The sequence below is a fragment of the Giraffa tippelskirchi genome, chromosome 10 (assembly GCF_054371585.1).
Source record: "Giraffa tippelskirchi isolate mGirTip1 chromosome 10, T2T-mGirTip1v1.2.pri, whole genome shotgun sequence".
NCBI classification, from domain to species: Eukaryota; Metazoa; Chordata; class Mammalia; order Artiodactyla; family Giraffidae; genus Giraffa; species Giraffa tippelskirchi.
The window spans coordinates 89504012-89524616 of record NC_137284.1 but is presented as its reverse complement, the minus strand read 5'-3'; the positions used below and the strand labels follow the sequence as shown (position 1 = coordinate 89524616).

Here is a 20605-nt window from a genome sequence, read left to right as displayed (position 1 = left end):
AGGGAAGCCTGACATGCTGCTGTCCATGGAGTTGCAAAGAGTGAGGCAGGACTTAGTGAGTGAACAACAACATTTGTAGTCACTCCTCATTTCCACCCCCACCAGCACACAACCACTGATCTACTTTTTATATCATAGATTTGCCTTTTCTGTACATTTCATGTAAACAGAATGATACAAGAGTGGTCTTTTGTGTCTGACTTCTTTTCTTAATGTGCTGTTTATGAGTTTCACTCCTGTTGTAGCGTATGTGAGTACTCCATTCCTTTTTATTGCTGAGTAGAATACCATTGTATAGCTGTGCCATGTTTTGTTTATTTACCATTGGTGGACATCTGGATTGTTTACACTTTTTGACTATTATGAATGGTGCAGGTATAAACATTCACATATGCATCTTCATATGGACATACGTTTTCATTTTTCTGAGAATAATAACTAGGAGTGGAATTACCAGGTCAAAACTGTTTTCAAAGTGGCTTCTTCATTTTACATTCCCACAAGCATTGTATGAGGATTTTAATTTCTCCCCATCCTTGCCAGCATCTGGTATTGCCTATCTTTTCTTTTTTTTTGGCCATGCTGCCTGTGGCATCTTAGTTTCCCCTCTGGGATCTATCCTGTGGCCCCTGCAGTGGAAGTGTGGAGTCTTAACCTCTGGACCACCAGGGAAGTTGCCTGATGTCTTTTTAATTAGAGACATTCTGGTGGATGTGAAGTGCTATCTCTTGGTGACTTAATTTGCTTTGTTGTTTCTTTTAGTTTATTATTTTGGTATTATGATTGTAATCTAGAGTCTGATGCAGTAAACCATCTATAGAATTATCCTATTCATGTGCTTTTTTTGGTTTTATTCAGTACTAGACCAATGAACGGAGAAGGCAATGGCACCCCACTCCAGTACTCTTGCCTGGAAAATCCCATGGATGGAGGAGCCTGGTAGGCTACAGTCCATGGGGTCTCTAAGAGTCAGACACGACTGAGTGACTTCACTTTCACTTTTCCCTTTCATGCACTGGAGAAGGAAATGGCAACCCACTCCAGTATTCTTGCCTGGAGAATCCCAGGGACGGTGGAGCCTGGTGGGCTGCCGTCTATGGGGTTGCACAGAGTCGGACATGACTGAAGCGACTTAGCAGCAGCAGCAGCAGCAGCAGCAGCAGACCAATGAAACCCTGTTCAAGGAATTTACTTTTGATTAACAAAAAACAAAAAACTAAAAAAACTTACTCTTATTAAAAAACTCATCTAAAGTAATTAAACAATACAGTTGAGAGAAAAGCATATACATTTATGTTTTAATAAACAGTTATTTTTTCTCCTCAATGTACATGAATCGCTTTGGTGTGGAATCTTTTCTCACTCTTCCTGGTTGGTGTTAATCCTCTTATATGCAAAGTAAGTAATAAAATTGGACTTTCAAAAACTCCAATCATGAATGCAAAGGAAAAATGATAGTTATTCTTGGGAATGTGATTGATTAAAAACAAGTCTTGGCAAATCAAAGAATGGATATATCTGAAATAGTTGGTAAGTTTACTTAATTCTTACCTAAACAAATAATTTGAAATGGTTTCAGCTACTAAGAGTTTCCACAGATTGCTGTTATTTTGAGGAAAGAAAATGAAAATTTATCTTAGGAAGGTAGCACTGTGTAATGGAAAGTCAGTCTGTGGGTATCAGTGTTTGTAGATGGATCCAAATTCTGTATCTTACAGGCTCCCTGACCATGAGCAGGTTGTTTCATCCTTTCTGAGACTCAAGTTACGCATCTTCAGAATGGAGTGAAAAGGTTGACTTTTTTAAATTTTATTTTTTATTGAAGTATAGTTGATTTACAGTGTTGTGTTAATTTCTGCTATACAGCTAAGTGACTCAGTTATACACATACATACATTCTGTTTTACATTCTTTTTCATTATAGTTTATCCCAGAGTATTGAATATGATTCCTTGTGATTTATAGTAGGACCTTGTTGTTCATCTATTATATGTAATAAGTTTGCACCTACTAACCCCAAACCCCCAATTCATCCCTCCCCCATCCCCCTTTCCCACTGGTAACCATAAGTCTGAATGTGTTTTGAGAAAGTTCTAGCACAGTGTCTGAGAGGTTTTAAAATAAACATTCTCTTTCACTTTGATACAATTTGAATTTGTAGCACTTACAGATACCAAGTCTTAATAACTTGAAAGTCAACCAGGAGTAAACAAACAACAAAAAAACACAAAAAATAGAGCCTGTGTTTAAATCTGGTTCCGTCATTGGCTATGTTGTGACTTTGGGCAAACTGTTGAATTTCCTGTGTCCAATTTTCTTTAAAATATGAGGATTATATAATACTGTGTAAGTGAAGTAGTTGGCCCAGGGCTTCCTATGTCATGGTTGTTGAACACATTGAATAATGATAACAGGTAGCATTTATTGAATACTTACTATGTGCTACATTACTGTCCTGAGTACTATTCTTGCATTTAATTATTGCAGCAACTTCATGAAATAGACATTAGTGCTATTATCCAGAATTTATAACTGAGGAAACTTAAGATTCAGAGAAGTCTGTTGGTCTCCTCAAAGTCGCATAAAGAAGGCGTGATGAAGCCAACATTTAAACCCAGTTGTAGTAGGTTTCATAATCTGCACTCCTTAACTGATAGCTATTCAACTCCCAAGTTTATATCCCAATCTGGCCTATTTCTTCTTTCACTTTTCATTTTCTTGGCTATGAGCTCTCAGGTGGTTGTGAATGAGGGGATTAAATCCATCCTGTGTGTCTTGTTTCCTGCCAGGACTGTAATCTATGACAAAACAACAAATGCTCAGTAACTAGAACAGCAGTTATGTTTATTCATACAACTGTTATTTTAGCTTAAATGTATTCGTTTAGTCTATTGGAAGTCTTGTACATATACTGACTAGCTTGGTTTGGGTCAACTTGTTATTTAAGTAAGTTAATTTTTATAAATGCATGTTTGGCTAGGAGAATTATAATCTGTGTTGTTGGTGAATGTCTTGTCATGGACTTGGTGAGATGAAGTTGGTTTTTTTGGGGGAGGTTTTCTTTCTTAAGCTTGATATATAAACTGTGTGCAGCACAGGTAATGGTAAAATGAAGACAAAGTAAAGTTTATATTTGGTCTTTCACTGTGTTTGGATGATTTAGAAACTAAAGAAGTGAACCCTTAATTTTTAAAACTTTAATTAATAGCTTTTAAAAAGCTATTTTAAATAGTTTAATAATTTATTTAAACTATTAATAATTTCCATTCTGATTGTTGAAATAACATTTACTGAGTTTTGAGTATCTATTAATTGCATAATGTTAAATTTTATAGACTTGGTTGTAAAAACTTTAACACCTGGGAATTGATGTTATAGATTTGTTAAACAGAACTTTAGTATTTACCCTTGGTAATGTGTTTTTGACCCTCTGATTGATTAAGTAAGGCATGTTTGAATTATTTTCCTATGATTCATAATAACAACCAATGCTCCTCTTTTTCTCACTAGCAGGGTCTTTTCACAATTTACTGTGCAAAGTTAGGTTAAGTAAAAAGGTAGAAGTAAAATCATCTTTGCCAAGATGACTTCTTGGAGAAAGTTTTTAATTGAATAGTGCCTTGATTAATAAATCCACCAAGAATGCACTGCCATGTACTAGCACATTGGAAAATAAACAGTCTTCGTAAATTATGCAGAGTGGTGTTGGTTTGCATTAACAGCAATGTTCTCATTAAATTTGGACCAGGAAAATACACCACTGTGTTCTGCTTCCACTTTTACTACACATATAAATTGTGCCAACAGCAGACAGCCAAGAGCTGGGAAGGAGAGACAAACCAGGACTATGTTAGGCCCCACAGCAGCAGAATTTCTAGAAGCTTCTCTGTAGGGCTCTGTTGTATTAATTTTATTTCCCTCTGTTCGCCATTCATCTCTGTTTCTCCCTGTTTACCTGAGGTTGAAATGGAGAGAGAATCTGGTTGGTTCAGTTTGAGTCAGCTGTCTCGCCTGAAATCACTGGAGGAGGGGCTTGTGCAGGATCAAATTACACAGACCGGGTCCTTTCAAATCCTCCTGAGTGTAGTAGGACTTCAGTCCTTTATTTTTAGTGATTGAATGATTTTACTTAAGTATATATGAAAGGAGTTAAATCAACTATATACTTTTTAAGCTTTAAGTTACAGATTACAACTCCATATTAAAGTTGGGAACTTGGCATTCAGGGGCTATTGAGGACCCCTGATATTGCACTGCATCACTAGATCTCGTTAGCTCTGAGGGTAGACTTTTAATCTCTTGAGGATCCCTGATACTACACTGTATCACTAGCTCTCAGTTAGCTCTGAGGGTGAACTTTTCATCGCTTTAGGATCCCTGATACAACACTACATCACTAGCTCTCATTTGCTCTGAGGGTAGACTTCTACTCTATCGAGGATCGAAGGGGACACCAGGAGAGGATTCAGAAGAGACAGTCCACGGCTGCTGCTTTCTCCTGTATGTCCAGCCCCTACTGATTGCTCCAGAGGCCAAAGAACTGATGATGGTCTTTTCTCCTTGGCTTCTTCCAGAACTTGGAGTTCTCCCAGTTCTCCCATGGAGCTGTTTGCCAGGCTCCCTTCCTTCTGTTCCCTCCCTTTCCTGTGTGAACCAGTTAAATTCCTTCCATCACCACCTAATGCAATTTAAGTTACCCTTCTACCACAGGAGTCCTGTATGAAATGTTGTTTTCTTGGGCTTTAGAGTATTTTAGCATTTTGCCTCTTTAACTCCTTTTTTCCCTTGATATTCTAGGGTGTATATATCTATCTGCCCTTTTATAGTACTAAAATTTCTTACAGTTTTGTTACTACAGCATAACTTCTCAGCTGAAAATTTCTGTTACATAACTCATAGAAAAAGCCTTATTTATTTTCATAATGAGACTTAAATTGATTTTGAAAAGTGGCAGTTGCTTTCTTGACAGTACTTTTCCATGAGAAAATGGATTCAAAACCATCTAGCCCAGTACCTAAATATTCAATGCTGTGCTGTGTCGCTGAGTCATCTCCAACTGTTTGCGACCCCATGGACTGTAGCCTGCCAGACTCCTCTGTCCATGGGATTCTCCAGGCAAGAATATTGGAGTGGGTTGCTATGTCCTCCTCCAGAGGATCTTCCCAACCCAGGGATTGAACCCAGGTCTCCCTCATTGCAGGCAGATTCTTTACTGTCAGAATCACAGGGGAAACCCAATACATGATGCTACTCAGACAATATGAGCTTCTATTTCCTCTTGATTTTTTTAATGTTTTAGTCATAGTTTAAAAGTAATATATGTCTCCAGTGCAAAAAGTGGAAAATGCAAGTAAGTATAATAAGGTCACACAATTACCCTGCTATTAACATTGTGAATTTACCCCAACAAAATTAGGGTTATATTGTATTTAGTTTTTTATATACTGTTTTCATGCAAAAATATTACTTTTTCACATCACTAAATATCCTTTTAAAGCATAATTTTAATGAGTATAATAGTCTCTTGACTAAATATGCCATAATTTATTAATTAAACTCCTCTACTTATATATAGCATTCATGTCATTGAACTGATTATCTCTTTTACTTTAATAGCTTTATAGAGATTTTTGAGTCAACAGAGGAACATTTTCAAGCTTTTGAGATATTAGTCCTTATAAATGTAACCAGTCTCTTGTCATACCATATTGTATATGGATACCCTCTTAATCCCGTTCAAGCTCCTTATTCTAGACCTTCTTTATGTTTCTTGGACTCTGATACCTCACATCAGCATATTCCCCAAGTAGCTGATCTCTTTTCCCTGCTAGGCTGGGTCACCCCCACACATAGTCCTCTCCTTACCCTTCCCGCAAGGTCCCTTTCTACACCCCCCTTTGGTTGATAACCCACCACAGTTACCCCTGTGTGTCAGAGTCTCTGACACCCTGCTTTGCACGCGCCACCTCCCTGCTCCCCCCGCCCCCTGGGACTCTGACCCATCTAATGGCTGTACTTCTGAATTGTTCAGGAGAAGCAGGAAGAAAGAGAAAGGAACTATGTAATTTGAAGACTTAACAAAGGGCCTTGCCGAGGGCATAGCATCATGCCTGGTATATTGTATATATTTGGTGGCAGGGTGTGTGTGTGTTTGTATATTTAATTCTTCCCTCCTGATCCTGAGATTTGGTGGTGAAAGAGAAAATACAAACATGTAACTCAACTGACTCCCAGCAGACTGTTTCTAATACCAACTCATCTGCATTTGCTCTTCCTGGTGTCCCTAATCTAACTCACTCTAGTTGATTCTGTATTGTCTCCCCGACCGGTTATTTCTTAACTTTATCATCCTCCATTTTCTAAACTCTCAGCTTCCATATTTCAGCTAATGACTTGGCTTCTATTTAAATGTGATCAAGATTATTTGACATGAATATGTTTATCTAATAACTTCAAAATGAAGTCTCCTTACTTGATTTTGATACTTCTTCCCTCCAGTTGAATATTTGTCCTTCTTAATAACTTGACTTTGATACTTCTCCTCTCCAGTTGAATATTTACCCTTCTTAATATTTTGTTCTTGATCTCACTAAATTATTCTATTCCCTTAGATTATCAAATTGACCACATAATGTCAAAACACCTAGTTTAAGCTTCTGAGTTCGAATTTTTCTTTTTCTTTTTTTTTTTTACCTTTTCAACTCTTTGAACTCAGACATAATTCCTAGCTGTCTTAGAGCTCCAACAGCTTTTTTCAAACCTGTTCTTTTTTTTTTTTTTAATTCCATGCCATTTTTAATGATACCTATACAGTTCAAGGTACTTAAACCAGAAATTGTCATGTTACCTCTTTCCCATGCCCCCATATCCAGTAAGTTCCCTGTTATACCTTTTGTCTCACAAATCCTGCTCATTTTCAGACCAACTCTCAGTGATTGTAATACGATAGTCCTTACTTCATTCTGTTTTGAATTATAATGAACTCTGAATATTTTTTCTTTGGATTTATAATTTCTTAGAAGCACATTCTACCATGATCATCTCTCTTTACTGAATTAAAGAATACCCTTCAAGACTTTTTTTCTAAACTTGAATCAGTGTTTTACTATATCATTAACTGGCTTTTCTTAGGCAATAGAAACTTGGTCATGATTCATGATTTGATAATATGTATGTGGCCTGTAATACACTATTCTTTGGGTTAATGCAGGTAAGAGAGTGGTTTTAGATGATGTATAACCTAGCAGAATCTGTGGGAAGACGTGAAATGACCTTAGCTGTTATTACTAATAATGAATGGAATCTTTGCTAATTAGCCAGATTTTAATATCTGTAGATGAGGGTGTATTTTCAAACTTTGATGTTTTAATCCAAATGCCAGAGGCCGGGTAGATATGTTGTAATTTAAAGTGGGTTAAACTCCATAAATCTGTTTTCTTCCTTTAAAGTTCTGTTCTCCATCTAAAAAGACTTTTTACTCTTAAAAAAAAAAAGTTTTAGTTTTTACTTTGCCTTCTACTTAAGCAGCTTTGCTTTTCTGTAGTAACACTTTTGGTATGATACGATTCTGGTAGTAATTGATAGCAAAAGAAATAAATGACAGTTGAAGCAAAGAGATTGCCAGGAAACCTCTTTGCTTATGATTATTCATATTTATTCTATGATTTAAACTTCTTTCCCCAGTTAGGATACAGGTATTCCCCACTTGTTGAAAGTGAGGTGTACACCACTTGCTTTTACAAAAAGCCTGCATTGGGTTTGTTGCTATCCCGCCCCCCACCAAAAATCCAAAGAGTGTTTTCACTTTTATGAAAAAAGGATAGCTGCCACTGCTTTGAACTGTGTCTGTGAGCATCTGTGGTTTATCTCGATTTATTTTGTGCCTCTGTTAGTTAGCAAGATGTGTCCTAAGATAATTGATTCTTCATTTTTCATTTTAAGCCATTTTGTCCTATAAACAGTTACATAGTAGTGCTCTACTTTCAGAAAGTGGGAGAAACCCTATCTTAACTTTGAATACTTACGTACCCATTTTAGGTTCTTCTCTTGCCCCAAAAACTAGAATTATAGGGCAATATTTTAATTATTGGGTTAAAAGCCGTCTGTGATTTGGCTTGGGCTTCCCTGGTGGCTCAGACAGTAAAGAATCTGCCTGCAATGTGGGAGACCCAGGTTGGGAAGATCCCTTGGTGAAGGAAAAAGGATACCCACTCCATTATTCTTGCCTGGAGAATCCCATGGACAGAGGAACCTGGCGGGCTCCAGTCTGTGGGGTCTCAAAGAGTCAGACATGACTGAACTACTGACTCTTTCACACTATGATTTAGCTTCTCATATGATTTTTAGAGTTCTAAAACTGATTCAGAAGAGTTAAAGAGTTCATAATTTGGTAGTTGTTACACATTCAAAGGAGTTGCTAGTTCATGCCATGTCTTCAGACCACACCTTTTTTTCTGACATTATCATCTCTCATAGTTTATATTGTGTAATGAAATGATTTAACTTCCTCATTTGATCCTCATCATTAAAATTACCTGAGTGTCTGACAGTTATAGGAGTGTGTGTGTATGTATGTAATGGGCAATCAGAAACATTGGACAATATGTTGATTAAAATAAAACATTGTGAAAATGTTTAGATAGAGCATATAGTTGGAGACGTAAAGGGAATTTGCTATTGAAGATACATAGCAGGTTAGAAACAAGGCTTGACATAGGAGCAGTTTTAAGGACTCAGATATTCCTAGGCATTCAATAGCCAAATTTGTTTGAGAGGCAGTATTTATGAGCAAAAAACAGTGAAAACCTATTTGATATTCAAAGCATTGAGAGCTTTTCCTTGAAATAAAATAGTTTAAAAAAGTTAACCTACCTGTCTATTGACAGTTGAATGGATAAAGAAGATGTATGTTTGTTGATACAATAGTACATTAGCCATGAAAAGGTTGAAACAATGCCATTTTAGCAACATGGATGGATCTAATGATTATCATATTAAATGAAGTAAGTCAGACAAAGACAAATATCATATGATATCACTTAAATATGGAATCTAAAACAATGATACAAATGAACTTTTTTGTAAAAGAGAAATAGACTTGTAGACATAGAAAACAAACTTATGGTTACCAAAGGTATACATTAGTAGGTTGGGATTAGCATATACATCAGTTCAGTTCAGTCACTCAGTCGTGTCTGACTCTTTGTGACCCCATGAACAGCAGCACGCCAGGCCTCCCTGTCCATCACCAACTCCTGGAGTCCACCCAAACCCATGTCCATTGAATCGGTGATGCCATCCAACCATCTCATCCTCTCATCCTCTGTCGTCCCCTTCTCCTCCTGCCCTCAATCTTTCCCAGCATCAGGGTCTTTTCCAGTGAGACAGCTCTTGGCATCAGGTGCCCAAAGTATTGGAGTTTCAGCTTCAACATCAGTCTTTCCAATGAACACCCAGGACTGATCTCCTTTAGGATGGATTGGTTGGATCTCCTTGCAGTCCAAGGGACTCTCAAGAGTCTTCTCCAACACCACAGTTCAAAAGCATCAATTCTTCTGCGCTCAGCTTTCTTTATAATCCAACTCTCACACCCATACATGACCACCGGAAAAACCAGATCCTTGACTAGATGGACCTTTGTTGGCAAAGTAATGTCTCTGCGTTTTAATATGCTGTCTAGGTTGGTCATAACTTTTCTTCCAAGAAGTAAGCATCTTTTAATTTCATGGCTGCAATCACCATCTGCAGTGATTTTGGAGCCCAGAAAAATAAAATCAGCCACTGTTTCCCCATCTATTTGCCATGAAGTGATGGGACCAGATGCCATGATCTTAGTTTTCTGAATGTTGAGCTTTAAGCCAATTTTTTCACTCTCTTTCACTTTCATCAAGAGGCTCCTTAGTTCTTCTTCACTTTCTGCCATAAAGGTGGTGTCATCTGCATATCTGAGGTTATTGATATTTCTCCCCGCAATCTTGATTCCAGCTTGTGCTTCCTCCAACCCAGCGTTTCTCATGATGTACTCTGCATATAAGTTAAATAAGCAGGGTGACAATATACAGCCTTGACGTACTCCTTTTCCTATTTGGAACCAGTCTGTTGTTCCATGTCCAGTTCTAACTGTTGCTTCCTGACCTGCATATAGATTTCTCAAGAGACAGGTCAGATGGTCTGGTATTCCCATCTCTTTCAGAATTTTCCACAGTTTATTGTGATCCACACAGTCAAAGGCTTTGGCACAGTCAATAAAGCAGAAATAGATGTTTTTCTGGAACTCTCATGCTTTTTCAGTGATCCAGCACATGTTGGCAATTTGATCTCTGGTTCCTCTGCCTTTTCTAAAACCAGCTTGAACATGTGGAAATTCATGGTTCACGTATTGCTGAAGCCTGGCTTGGAGAATTTTGAGCATTACTTTACTAGCGTGTGAGATGAGTACAATTGTGCGGTAGTTTGAGCATTCTTTGGCATTGCCTTTCTTTGGGATTGGGATGAAAACTGACCTTTTCCAGTCCTGTGGCCACTGCTGAGTTTTCTATACATACTACTCTACATAAAATAGACAAACAACGATGACTTACTGTATAGCACAGGGAATTATATTCATTATCTTGTGATAACTTATAATGGAAAAGAACTTTTAAAAGAATATGTGTATGTGTATATACATATTATATACATATATATATGTGTGTGTGTATATATATATATATATATATATATATATGTATAACTGGATCACTTTTTTGTATACCTGAAAGTAACACAAGATTGTAAATAAACTATACTTCAATTAAAAATGGTTATAAAATTAAAGTTTAAAAAGGTCAAAAGAATTAGTTTCCACTAATTCTGGGGAGAGATCTATCTGGAAGTTAATAATCGTGATGATTTTAAATGACCCTAATTGTTTCTTTAGGATTTTTTAGTAATATGAACCAAAGTACCATATAATTTCAGAATGTCTACCATGACAACATAATTTTTTTATTATAGATATAAATTTTCTTTCATTGGTGATCAGTGTTCTCAGATCTGTTGTTTTCTTCAGTAACTTTACTTCTGTTGGTTTGCTCAACCCCTCCCTCAGTCTCATGTTTCTTATCAGCCTTGTAGATAGATCATTGTGAGTGTGGAAACCATATAGTTTGGCTGTCTGGGTAAATGAGATTTTGGGTGTTGACAGTTCTGGTTTCACTGATAAACTGTATGTAATTCTAGAAAAATTTTATCTTGGTTATTAATTAAGAAAAGGACACTTAACTTTACACCATTGTTTGCTTTTTTTCTTAGTACCTTCTGCCTCAACATTTGCAGCTATCCTTTTGCTTCTACTTTTTTCCATAGTAGCACTGAGTCTTTTCTCTCCCCATACTGGTACATAAAAAAAATTATCTCTGGCCATCCGAATTATCATTAGTGAGTCTAAATGTTGTCATACAACCTAGAGGGGTGAGTTGTTGGGGGAGAGTGGGAGGGAGGCTCAAGAGGGAGGGAATATGTGTATACTTAACAGCTGTCTTATGTTGTTGTACAGCAGAAACCAACACAACATTGTAAAGCATTGTCCTCCAATTAAAACTTTAAAAAAATTGTCCTGATTGAATTTAAATATAATTAACTTCATCAATTTAAAAATGAGATATTTGAGGCCTGGAGAGATTGAGATTTGCCAAGAAAGGAAAGAACTAACATTCACAGAGTACCGACTGTATACCAATTGTTTTATATTCCAGTTCTGTGAAATATGTTCTGTTTTCCCCATTTTAAAGAATCTCAGAGGTCAAGAAACTTGCCAAGGACCATAAGACTAGTCATGGTGGAGGCAGGATGAAAAGCCAGTTTTCTTGCAGAGTCCAGGGTCTCTTCTAACTCCTGTCAGCAAACATTAAGATCTGATCAACTACGTCGATGCAGGAAACATAGGATTAAGAGACCAAACCTTATAAATATAACAAAGGATATTTTCTGATTGATAACTTTCATTTTTATAAAAAGACTCAAAGATAAAAACTAATTATTGTGAGTTGTACTGGAAATCAATTATCTTGAGATTCTTTAGCCTCTTGTCTTGTGCTTTTAACAGACACTCTTGCTGAGAAAGGCAAGCTTCGCTTGTCCCAGCACATGATTGGCCTTTGATGTTTGTTGAATGAGGCCTGGCTTGGAGAGGATTGGGCTCTGTGTTACCTTTGAAAATATTTACTTATTTTTATTTATTGTGGCATGTGGGATCTTTTAGTTGTAGCATGTGGGATCCAGTACCTCGACCAGGGCCTGAACTCAGGCCCCTTGCATTGGGAGCATAGAGTCAAAGCCACTGGACCACCAGGCAGTCCCACCTTTTTAAACCCGATTTGGTGTTTGTGAGAATTAATAGCCTACTTTTCAGAGTTTCTGAAATGAGATTGCAAAAAAATGAAACTGAGCATGAAAGTAGTAGGAAAACTTAGAGCTCTAACATAGTGTTATGGAATGCCCATTCATTAATGAAAGAGCTGGGTGTTTAAAGTATGTTTGCAAATCTGGGCCTCCATTTGCCCTGCTTATATTTATTTGTGAACTCTAAATCTTTTATTTAAGCACTTAATCTAATTAACTGTTGATAACTACATTTTTGAAGCAACACCTTCTCTTTAGCCTCCTGATATCTGTTCTTGTGAATGTGATGACCTAAGTAGTAATCGGATCACCCAAGAGTAGCTTTTCAAATTGTTTTTCAGAGGTATTTCTTTTCTGGAATCATAACTGGTACATATTTCCCACTTCACCATTTAATTACCTAGTTTTCAGTATTTGTATTCTCGATATCTTCATTTTCATTATAATTTCTTTTCCGGAGAAGCCAGAACCAAATGGCATACACCTGGACAAAGCAGTCTTTTTCTTTACCTACCAATTCTCTCCTCTCATTCCTCTCTATCCCTCCATCCCTGACTGTCCCTCCCACCTCTCCCTCTCCTTGTCCCACCCCTCTGTTTTTCTTCCCCATTTTGTCTCAGTATGTAGAAAAATAAAAACTAGAAGGATGACAGGTGGAGGTAGATGATTCCTTGCAAAAATAATATTCATTGACAGAAACATATTAGTTTCTTAGATAACCAATTCAAATTACTTTGTGGTTCACTAGACCTGGGTTAGACTCCTGGTTTATAAAAATAGTGCATATCCATTGTAGGGAGAAAAAGTGATGCAGTGTCAGTGCATACAAAGCAGAAAGTAAAAGTGCTGTTCTTTTCTGTACTTTCCAGAGATACTATTAATGGTTTTTATGTATCTTTCTGAAATGTCTGCTATATATATATATATTTACATATATGTTTAATGTAGTTAATTAGCTACATCCATTTGCCTTTTATAAGTAGGTCTTCAGAATGTCATAAAGCGTCTTATTAGTTCAAGTTCCATGTGCTTGATACTACTGAATTATAGTATCTCAATTTCTTTTCTCATTTTTTCCTTAAAATTATTTTTTTAACCACTTTCAGGACACTGGTCCCTCGAATATTTTCTTTTTTTTAATCGGTTTTTTAAACCAATCTTAACATTTGCATCGTATGGCTTTGATGCAGTTGAAATAGTTGATTAAAAGTGCTTCCAGGAGTGTTATGTTCTGAGTAATTAGGAATTAAAGCCTGTGAGGAGAAAATTTAGAATTATGCTTGCTGTCATTATGGGGAGTATTGTAAGTGATCCATATAAGATTAACAGACCTGTTGTTGAAGATACAGAATGCATCTATAGAGGGCAAAGTGTTTGGTCTTCTGGGACCTGGTGAAAAAGGCTGACTGCTGATAGCTCTGGTTGGGTAAGATTACACTAGAGGCTTAAGGTGTTCGGGGCATCTGTGGGAGTAATAATCAGAGCATTGATAAAATTTGCGTTCTGTAGCCAGGCACCAGAGAATGAATGTTACTTTCTTAACATGTATAAAACTATTGGCTGCACATCAAATGTTAATCAGAATTTGAGTCCCCTCTTATAATACAATAGACGCAATGTTTTTCCCTCCTTAAAGCACAGCATCACATGGAGAATATGGTTAAAATTCATGGAACTACTCATACATTAACTACGTAGGTATTTGTCTACCAATAAAACATTATTTGCGTATATATCCTTTTGTTCCTATAGAATGTTAGGCACTTTTCTAAACACCCAAACAGTGGAGGCATTTTGTGGGTCAGGGAAGAGCAGTTAGGCAGTTAGGAGGTAGCTAAAATTTGAAAGTGGCCAAAATATTACATAATATTTTTCTCAGTTAAAGAACATATTATCTGATTAAAATGCCTGCTCTGTTAGACACATGTTACTACTGAACTTCTGTTAATATTTTGTATGGCATTAAAATATAGTTTAGTTATTGTCTTCCTGATTTTTCACAGAACTGTATTTGAACTTGGCCTCGGCATTTAATTTTTTGTAGAAGAAATAAATACACAAGAGAAACAGCTATCACATTTAGGTGATTTAGTCAAGTCTGTGTAGTATGTGTAAGTCAGAAATAGCATATAACCTTTTAAAATTGTCAAGTTTTTTTTTTTCTTTTTTAATACACAGCTCTGTAAATTATTCTTGATCTATGACCTTAAGTCTTGAGAAGATTATTGTTCTCTTCAGTTTGTTTCACTTCTCTTTTTGCTCTGTTACGAATGACCATAAGATTATGTTTCTTTCAAGGGAAAAGCTTGACCCCAGCCTCATGTGTTCTAATCTTCTATCTTGCCAGATTTCATGGTGGAATAAAGTGAGGCTTTAGGTCAGAAAGGAGTCTTCCCTTCTGAATTCCTTTGCTGTGCCTTCTAGTGCCCTGCCATCACCCTGATTTCATGATGCTTCTGAGGTCCTATACACATATCCCAGGATGCAGTTTTCAGAGACAGTTAAGTCTGAATTCGTATATAAGGGTAGTTTGTTAATGGCATTATGTATCACTAAACAGAACCCTGAGCATCTCCTGAAACACCTGTGGTTAGCTTTAAAGACTCCTATCTCATAGTTTTCTTCAATAAACCAGGCAGTCTGTTTATGTAACTAAAGGGTCTGCTCCGGTAATATTTTCAAAACAAAATGAAAACTAAACAAAAGAGAACTGATGTTTCCACTTTAGAGAAATGTAAATGCTTGTAATTGAAAATGACACTTAAACCAGTTTAAAAAAAAAAAAAATCCCACAAGGTATTCTGTTACAGCAAAAGTTGTTCCTCCTCTCATCCATGAAATCTTTGAAGAAAAGTTGATTACCTAGTAAAACAAGCCATCGTTTTCTTTTTTATATTTTTATAGCAATATTCTGCATCACCATTCTGCTATTTGCAAGAATTTCAGCCTTCAAAAAAACTTTTCTACTTTTAACCACTGCTTCACTGCAAGGTTTATTAGACTTTCTACACCTTTTAAAATCTGGAGCTGTTTAGTAGCATACTGTGGTTTTACTGGCATGCTTTTTTGAGTTGGTCTGTTGTACATGCATTATTTTATTTTCCCTGACTTTAGAACTGTGGGGTATATATTCCCCTATCCATATTCTTGAGTCATCTTGAAATAAAAACACTTGGATGTCCTTGGATCCCCTCGTGATCAAGTTAAGCATGGTCAGACTCCATGCTTCCATTGCAAGGAACTAACATCCATCCCTAGTCAGGGAACTAAGATCTCTCATGCTGCACGGCACAGCCAATAAATTAATTACTTTAAAAAAACAAAAAAACACCACAATTCTTTTTAAAGAGAACCTAGTGCATTGTTTTGTACCTGAAAACAAAATACTGCCAAAATAATTATTAAACATATTGGTACCTGTGTCTGGGAAACCCCATGGGCAGAGGAGCCTGGTGGGCCATGGTATATAGTACAAAAGAGTTTTACATAACTTAGCTACTAGGGCTTCCCTGATGGCTCAGATGGTAAATAATCCTCCTGCAGTGTAGGAGACCTGAGTTTGATCCTTGGGTTGGGAAGATCCCCTGGAGAAGGGAACAGCTACCCACTCCAATATTCTTGCCTGGAGAATTCCATGGACAGAGGAGCCTGGCAGGCTACATACAGTCCATGGGGTTGCAAACAGTCAGATACGACTGAGTGACTTTCAGCACTCACTCACTAGCTACTAAACAATAACAACAAAAACTCCTATTTTTTGGTTTGGTTATTGTTTCACTGAAGAGTATGCAGTGAAATAGTTACATACTTTAAAAAACAAATGTTGATTGAATTAGCCCAGTCATTCTGAATTATCATGTTAGAGCAGAATTACTCCTATGGAATCTATATTCTGATACTTAAATTCTGAATTCAATCAATCATCTTTCTTAAAATCATTCTGATACTTACCTTTTATGATTTTAAGAAAGATGATTGATTGAATTCAGAATTTAAGAGAGAAAGGGGAAGCTAGTCATCTCAGTTCAGCACTACAATTAGGACTAACCATTCTGTTATTGCTTACCTAGGACTTAATAATCATGCTTTATGGAGACTGATGGCATTGCCTGAGATTCTTCTTGCCATGGTCCTGCCCTGCCTCATGGGCTGGACCATGTGCAAGATGGTCTTTATTTTTCCCTTTTAAATAAAACACCAGTCAGATACCTTTTTATCCCTGTCTTACTCTTCTAGACTTGGAAGACCCAGAGAGGTCAGGATCTTATCCTTAGGTAGAGGGAGGGTGGTGGATAGCATCACAAGAAACTAGCCTGAAAATCAGGCTCAGCCAGTCCAAGCACATGGCCTCCCATCTGGGGAGGGCCCATGTCCCACTCCCACATGTCTGGGCAACTGCCCTGGGCTGAGGCCAGGCTGCTCCAGGGGCCTCTTGAGCCCTCACCTGCCATAGAGCAACCCAGGTTGACTACAGCTCATGCACAAAGCCACAGGCTAATGCCCATGGAGTTCTTTTTAAGAAGCAGATTTAACCATTTTCATAGTTGGTCCCTGGAGGTATGCAGAGTGCCCTCTTGCCTTTTCTAGACCCACAGCTTATCTTAGTCGTTTGTGGTTTCCTTGTCACCCTTTATAGAAACAGTACAGTCCAGGATCCTCAACATTTGCTCCATAATCATGCTTTATGGAGACTGATGGCAGTTTCGGTTAAGTATGTGTGACTTGGTCTACATGTTAAAAGATTTTAATTTGCAGGGTATTAGTATATCATAAAGTGATTTTTAAAATAAGAAAGAAGTCACAGGAAAGTGATGAAAAAGAACAGTATTTCACGGAACAGAGAAATTAGAATAAATAAGATTAACATGTAGGAGAGAATATCAGAAATGAAGGGTACTTACAGAACATCCCCAGAAACACACTGGATGTCTGGGCATTTCTTTCTCTCTGCTAGAAAATGTGTATAAGTGTGTACATCCTTAAAAAGTCTTTGTAAAAGTCACATCTTTAAAAAAATGATTTAACAATTTTTTTTTACCTCCTTTATGTCTATCTTTAAAACATTATCAGCTTATCAATTTGTTGTTTCTTGAAATGAGATTTTAAAAAGAATGGGTAGAAAAGAGGACTTGTGGGTAGAAAGATCTTGTGAGTCAGAAAATACTCTTTCCTGAATTTACTCATGTCTTTGCCTGTCTCTGGTCACTGTCACCAGTCTCTAAATTGTAATTATCTGAAGTAATTTTAATTTCTCAGAATTCTAATTTTCAATTAATGCTCATAATGAAAACTCTTAAACTATAGACTTTTGACCCATTTCAGTGTCCTCTTGAATGTAGGAAATTGAGTGGAAATTGGAGATAATAGGAGGCAAGAGAAAAGAACTTGGTTAGGAACAGTAAGAATGGTTTATTCATCCTCCCCACATAAAGGTATATTCCGAGAACTTGCCAGCATGTAAGAGTAATAGGCACAAGCTACAAGGAATTCTACTTCTTGATGCTTTCTCTGTGTCTTCAGTTGCTTTCCTGACTATATTTTTCAACTTAAACCTTAATCTAAGTGGGTAATTGTGGTCTACCTGCTTATGAATTTTTACTTCTATAGAATATTGATATTTTTTCTTTAAAAAGAACTCCATAAAGAATGTGTCACTTGGGAATTTTTTCTTGAATCTATCAGGGCTTTAACAATTATGTTAGTTTAAAATAAAAGATTCCCTAGTGTCATTGCCCTAGGCTTTTAAACTTTAGTAGTGTATCAGAATCATGTAGAGGGATTTTAAAAACAGATTGTTGAATATTGAATCCATATTCCTGATTCAGTAATTCTGAGGTGAAGACAGAGTTGTTATTTCTATCAAGTTTTGAGATGGTGGTAAAACTGCTGGTCCTACAAGCATTCTTTGAGAACCACTGCCATATAGCATTGGTACAGAAGTATGAGACAGAGCTGGATCTAATCTGTGTTGAATGAACAACTTGTTGCTTGTAATTCAACAGAGTTGTACTTGTTGGATGGGCTCCAACAATGATCATTTAATGTAGTACTGTTTTTATTTTATTTTCATAGATTGGAGCATATGATCAACAAATATGGGAAAAATCTGTTGAACAAAGAGAAATTAAGGTAATGAGTTTATTTTGTATATTCCATAAATTGATTATTAACCACAGTTTATTTAATATCTTTCTGCAGACCTTTTAAGGTACAAATTAATATTACTCATTCTGTCCACACTTTTATATAACGAAGTAAAGTCTTTTATGATGGTATATTCATGTGTCTTTACCTCTGAGTTTTCTTTTTGGGATCTTTAGCATCTTTCTGTTTTTTTAAAATTTAATTTCTAATGATTATTTTTTGTCAGCTCTTTTCCCCTTTCACTTGTCACCTTATACTTCTAGTTTACTTTTCCTCCCTTTTGATGCTGTCATTGCTCTGTACAGTTTATTAAACTGGTAAGTGTTTCAGGATTTTTCCCGCCTGAGTGATACTGTGCAAACGCTGCTCTGCTTAATCGAGATCTGCTTTTTGGTGCTACTAACAATGACTTGGACGCAAACAGAGTCGCTGAAAAGTTGGTCATTTTTGGAAAGAATTTAGGAAAGTAAAACATTAATTAAAATGTTCTATAGTTCGCAGTTTCTTCTTGAACATTTAATCATTTACAGTGATAAGATGTCCTCATAGGCTACCTTGCTAGCATGGAAACTATTTTTTAACTAAATTTGTTTTGTTTCTCAGCAGTCACACCTTTTCAGTAATAAGATTTATATTTTTCATTTGCACAGATGATACTAATCAGTGTGTTCCTGCACGAGCTAAACTTAATATTGGCCCATAGAATGATACTTCAGTTGCTTTATATTTTGTACAGTTTACATTAAATTGAAAACCCATGTCTATATTTGCTTAAAAATCGGTCAAAAATAAATCTAGTGTTTAGACAATGTAGTCATCTATAATGAAGAGCAAGACTCTTTACCATTTGTCAGTTTTGATCTTTGAACTGTTGTCATGTTAATACAGAGTTAATGCAGTCAACAAAGTTGCAGTTAAGAGAGGGGTGTGTAGTTCTCTGTTAGGGTACAAAGTTGGAAAGCACCCCTATTGAGGTTAGGACAGATTCACAGAGGAAGTGACTCATGAGTTGAACTTGGCACACATTAGGGAGAATGAGGAAAACATTCCAGACAGAATGAAGAGCGTATGAAAATAGACATGATGGAAGGAGCATGACTGACTCAGGAATCCTCAAGGAACTCGATGGGTAATAGGTTGGATGGAGGAAGGCAATTAGAGTGATGTGGAGAAAAACAAGAAAGGAAAATGAAGTCAAATCTTGAAGAGGCTTAACTGCTTTATCCAAAAGTCTACACATAATCCAGAAAACAAGAAGAGACATGAAAGAATTTTAAGCAGAAAAAGTTACCTGGTTAAACCGATTTCTATTTCAACAACTTCACTAAGGCAACACTAATTATGGTGGGGAATACTAGAAGAGGAGCAGATACATAATTCTGTTTTAGAAATATTCAAGTGGTACTTGGCTGAGAGATTGGGGAGTCCTCAGTATTTATGTATGTCTGTATATATGTATACATATGTACCTGTGTGTTAAGTCGCTCAGTTGTGTCCAACTCTTTGTGACCTCATGGACTAGCCCGCCAGTGTCGTCTGTTCATCGAGTTCTCCAGGCCAGAATACTGGAGTGAGTTGCCATTTCCTTCTTCAGGGAATCTTTCTGACCCAGGGATCGAACCAGATCTCTCACATTGCAGGCAGATTCTCCATGTGTATATGTATGAAAGTGAAAGTCTCTCAGTTGTGTCTGACCCTTTGTGACCCCATGGAATGGTTCACGGAATTCTTCAGGCCAGAGTACTGGAGTGGGTAGCCTTTCTCTTCTCTAGGGGATCTTCCCAACCCAGGGATCAAACCCAGGTTTCCTGCATTGAAGATTGATTCTTGACCAGCTGAGCCATGAGGGAAGCCCAAGAATACTGGAGTGGGTATCCTATCTCTTCTCTGGTGGATCTTCCTGGCCCTGGAATCAAATCGGGGTCTCCTGCATTACCAGCTGAGCTACCTAAGTGTGGGTGGTTTTTTTTGTTGTTCAGTCGCTAAGTTGTGTGCATGGGTGTTATGTATATTATATATGATACACATTATACAGATACGACCATAGGACTCAGTGACTTTACACTGAATGATGAGAGAA

At 36.9% G+C, this 20605-nt stretch overlaps 1 protein-coding gene across 44 annotated transcripts in view; it reads left to right on the top strand.

Annotated features, from left to right (window-relative positions):
* The window catches only part of PHTF2 (putative homeodomain transcription factor 2), a 199719-nt gene that overhangs the window by 63744 nt on the left and 115370 nt on the right, over window positions 1-20605 (top strand). For 20 of the 44 annotated variants that reach the window (XR_014067191.1, XR_014067193.1, XR_014067192.1 and 17 more), the window contains one exon: window positions 18454-18510. The exons of 3 other annotated variants lie outside the window; for them this stretch is intronic. Coding sequence is in view for 19 of the 41 variants with exons in the window: in XM_081535752.1 (XP_081391878.1) it covers window positions 18454-18510 (57 nt within the window). In the remaining 22 variants the exon portion in view is untranslated. Of the gene's footprint in view, window positions 1-14726; window positions 14882-18453; window positions 18527-18751; window positions 18843-20070; window positions 20480-20605 lie in introns of those variants that run through there. 21 more of the 44 variants (XR_014067194.1, XM_081535755.1, XM_081535753.1 and 18 more) reach the window with 9 other exon arrangements.